Genomic DNA, 4480 nt, shown 5'->3' with positions numbered 1-4480 from the left:
GGATCAGCGTCCACACAGGGTACTGTAAAATCATGTGAAACAAAATGTTCTAGATACCGATGTTTAAAAGTATTTTACGCCTTTTCAGACTCCTCTTTTAGATTGTTTAAGTTCATTCATATGACTTCTTTTGCAATGATTTTAATAGGCTTTGGATCATACGTGAAAACAAGCGAACATATTTCTTTACACAAGTTGCGGATAAGATAAAGCATAGCATTGACGATGTGTTTTTGGATTCCTTCATGAAAAAGATCGAAATAGAAACCCCAAAGAACTATATATGATAAGAAGGCCTCTGGACTTTGATAAATTTGCAAAATACCTAAAATGATGATATTTTGAATTAGAAAAAAATGATTTTTCCCCTTAATAAAACAGTTTGTTTTGTCTCATTTTGTTTCTTGATATGACTTCTTTTCCATTGGTGAAAAGAAGAAATTAAAATATATGAAACATTTCAAAAATACTAGTAACTAGTAATTCTTAATTTTTTTGAATAAAGAATTCGGTTAGTCAGTACATGTATATGTTTTAGTTATAGTATATTTCATACTTTACTAGAATCATCTGACGGGCTCTATATGGTAAGATTTTGTGCAAAAAGAAAACATTCATCATTATTTTTGAAATAAAAGAAGGCATAAAATATTGATTGGCAATCAGTATTTTTTTTTTTTTAGATATAATGAACTTCCAGGCTAGGTACGAGGGTTGTCCCGTAAAATCGTGGACAAGTTGTCTAGTGTGAAAAATAAACATCTCTGCGTTCTGAAATTTTCACTATTATTTAGTACATATTTTAGTAATATACACAGCAAATTTCAGATGAATATATGCATAAATAAACAAATTATGAGATTTTATGCCATATATTGTATCACCTTACGGCGCATGGATTATTACGTCAAAGTGTAAACAGCGTCACGTTTTATCTTTGCTGAAAATGAAGTTGGATGAGTCCGACTTAAATTTAGGAATTTCATTGATACACATTCTTTAGTCTCCATAAACAGTCGAAGAACCAATTGGCACCCTCATGCGATCTTCTGAAGATTTATTAGTAAGTTACGGACAATATTCTCACCATCTTTCAACTAATAGAAAATCTCATATCGGCGGTCTACTGTGACCGCGTCTTTTGCTATTACATTAGGAGTTTGTCCGTATGTTTTGTACTCCCCAGGGACTCGATCAAAAAAAACTTCGCTAAGAAAACTCCTATTTCATTTGTATACATAAGATATGGTGATATCTTAATAATCTTTTTTCTTCTATGGTCATTTCAATTCTCTAAAGGTGTCATTACAACATCGAAATAAAACTGAACTGTTCTCCGGTGCGCCGTAACGTCATAAAACGTCGCCATTTTTCGTGTGTTGTGTTTACCACTTTCCCATTTCGAATTCTCGAGAAACTGCCAAAAATTAAGCAAATGCCTTAAAATGTTTACAAAGACTACAAAATTGATTGTGGAATTGAATTAGGATAATTTTAATCCAAATTTTATGTATTTAAAACTTTTTTTTGAATTCAAACTTGTGCATTCTTTAATAAAACCTTGGTTTTTTTGACCGTGCGCCGTAGGACAATACCTCGTGCACATTCAGGCATAATAAAATCTTTATTTTTGCCTATATTTTATCAAAAAAATTAACATGCACTTAAATATGATAAATAAACATTTACTGAAATTTTCAGCTTAGTGCGCCCATTACTTTTCGAGAAAAACTCTTTGTCCACGATTTTACGGGACAACCCTCGTATTTACATAAAATAGTCAACTTTAATCTAATTAGTACCATTACTTTGGAAAACTTTCCTTTTGAATCTCTGAAAATGAAAAATAGTATGAAGAATTCTTCAACAAGCTAAATATTCTTGTGGAAATATATTCTATAACTTTGTACATGCAAAACGGTAGAGTATTCACTACTGAAGAAAATTTTTGAAAGGCACTGTTGTGCTTTAACATCGTTTGAATAGTGTCTTTGTACCTCCTTAAATTGATAAAAGAAAGAACTTACGGTGTGATGGATGTATGATATTGGCGGTATAGAAAACATGGTTCTGTGAAGGATTGGCTGGTGTTGGAGGATTAGCTGTTGCTGTTATAGGAATAAATACAGGATTGTGCGGCCTTATCGAAGTCGAAGGAATGGATGTGGAAAAGGTTGTAGCAGCTAAAAATAATGACATTTATTGCATTTATAATACAGTTAGGGCATTTTTTACGTGTTTGTTTAACCATTGCAGAAAATCCGAGAGAAATTCCTGAAGAGTGTTTAAAAGTATTTTATTCCAGTAAAATAGTTTAAAATGGGTTAATAAATTAGATATTCAAATACCTACAAGATAATCGTTTTGTGATATATTAAAAATCTTGATGAATTGTTACAATATTTATCGTATAATAATCAAATGTATTAAAATTTTTAAAACGCATTCATTGTCAAAATACCAAATTGACTGAACAAGTAAAAAAAAGCACTTGGCTGGGGATCTACCAGAGAAAGAAGGGTATAGGGGTTTTAAACTTACCCCTACAGATCTGTTTCCACAGGAGTCGTGCTGCTGTGAAAGTATCAATGTGATTCAGATCGGTGATCACGTGTTGAGAGCTGGTGGCCATAGTATGAATTTCGCCCCAGTACAACTTACAATTTCCGACAGGCACCACATAGATTGTAACATTCTGGCGTTTAAGGCTGTTTATGGAAATAAACACTAGGCTACCAAAAATGTTACATTCTAGCGTTGAAATGCTAAACATGTACATAGCTATGGTCAGCAAATGGAAAAGTTGAAGATTACAAACAGTGATCGATATAAGTTAAATCTATAAACCATAAAAATATAAGAAGAGGACATAAAACACGAATCCCTGGAAACGTCAGAGGTGGGATCGGGTGCCAAGAAGGAGTAAGCATCCCTTCATTACCAGTAACACCCACTGTGAGTCCTCTATGTATTGATCAGGTACACGAAACAATCCGTAGTAAATACCCCCCAAAATAGAATTGCCTAACAATTGGTATGAAAAAATTCAGTCAAATATGACTCATTGACAGGTTATGTTTCATAACATGGTCATTATAACGACCATAATTTTACCAAAGGTTAATCCAGGTTGTTGAAAACTCTGTAACATCAACTTATCAGTGCCGATCATGCTTTAATTCTAAAATTTCACCTCATTCAGGGAAATCTTTTGATTAGCCAATAAGTTTGGAGACATACAGCCATAAGTTAGTGAAATATTACTACATAAGTAAAGATCAAGATGGAAAAGCTGAAGTCATCTCGTTTGTCATAAAGTTTGCTTGTTAGTTGGACCTTGTCGTCTATATCATGTATACAGTCAGTAAACAACCAGATATGAAAATTTTATTGAAGACTCTGTGACGGTCTTCGTGTCAAGTTCACTGGGATATATCGAGTCTATAACTATATGATTGTTAATTGATAAAATATATCCAGTAGTCGATATACATGTGTATGAATGTCGAATAAAAGATCATAGCAAGAATTTTCTTCTTCTCATGTAGAAGTTTTTGAATAAATTGTACTTCATGGGAATATAAAAACAAGTCAGCTAATAAATCAGGAGAGTTAGTGTCCCATTGATTCAAACAGTTTCTTGGAAGACCTGGTCTTCAAAATAGTACAGAAATGTTGTGAATATGAAATCCAGCATCCTTTTAATATCATTATCAACTTTTCAGAAGTTGTGTGTTAGTGACAAGCAGAGTGGTTCTTAACGAAGTAATTTTGCTGATGAACAATCACAAGATATGAAAATTTACGAGGTCAATTTTTCATTGAATAAGCAGTTGTCTGTGATATAAAAGAAATCTAAATTTTAATTTATAGCGAGGAATAATGAACTGTAGAAAAAAAATTAAAGCAAATGAAGTAATTGAAGATGGAAACACCTATCTCCTATCTGCGTTACACAATGTTTTCCTAAAAAATACATACTTGTAGATCTCCGTTATGGTTTCTTCTGGAATGGACGACCCACCATCTGTCATGACGACCAGAACGTTTTCCGCTGCCGGTCGGTCACCGTTCTCTTTTGTAAACATATGCGTTCTTACATGCGTCAAGGCATTGTGTGTGTCTGTCGCTCCACCGCGATAGGACATATAGGTCTACAATTTTTCATTTATTTATTATCATCTTTTCATTGATTGTAACTGTAAAATACTTATGCATCATTATAAGCAAATTTAATTATTATTTAATTTGAATTAATGAATATTACCTTTCAAAGGAATATGATATTAATAGATAAATGCTCATAATCGACTTAAACTGTTTATTTGAATAATGGTGGTATTAGAATACTGTATCAATTATTTTCATTATCATTTTGTTTTTAAAAAAAAATTATTTCCTTCTGTCTTGAGAAAGAAATCTTACTTCTATTCAAAAAATGTGTTTGTAAATCACTGATATATCCAATTGACAGCAAAGG

General features: G+C 32.3%; 1 protein-coding gene across 1 annotated transcript; it reads right to left on the bottom strand.

Moving 5' to 3' along the window:
* Positions 1–2340: 2340 nt before the first annotated feature.
* LOC134232482 (von Willebrand factor A domain-containing protein 2-like) lies at positions 2341–4168 on the bottom strand. Its single transcript, XM_062714440.1, has 3 exons — positions 3982–4168; positions 2542–2708; positions 2341–2348 (listed from the first exon to the last, which is right to left on the bottom strand). The coding sequence occupies exons 1-3, from the start codon at positions 4146–4148 to the stop codon at positions 2341–2343; spliced, it is 342 nt and encodes a 113-aa protein (XP_062570424.1). The 5' UTR covers positions 4149–4168.
* Positions 4169–4480: the final 312 nt, after the last annotated feature.

This window comes from Saccostrea cucullata, unplaced genomic scaffold (genome assembly GCF_032062105.1).
Source record: "Saccostrea cucullata isolate Sc308-1 unplaced genomic scaffold, CSIRO_AGI_Scuc_v1 ctg23385, whole genome shotgun sequence".
Lineage (NCBI taxonomy): Eukaryota > Metazoa > Mollusca > Bivalvia > Ostreida > Ostreidae > Saccostrea > Saccostrea cuccullata.
Note: the sequence above shows the minus strand (reverse complement) of the source record. Positions and strands in the feature narration are given on the sequence as shown.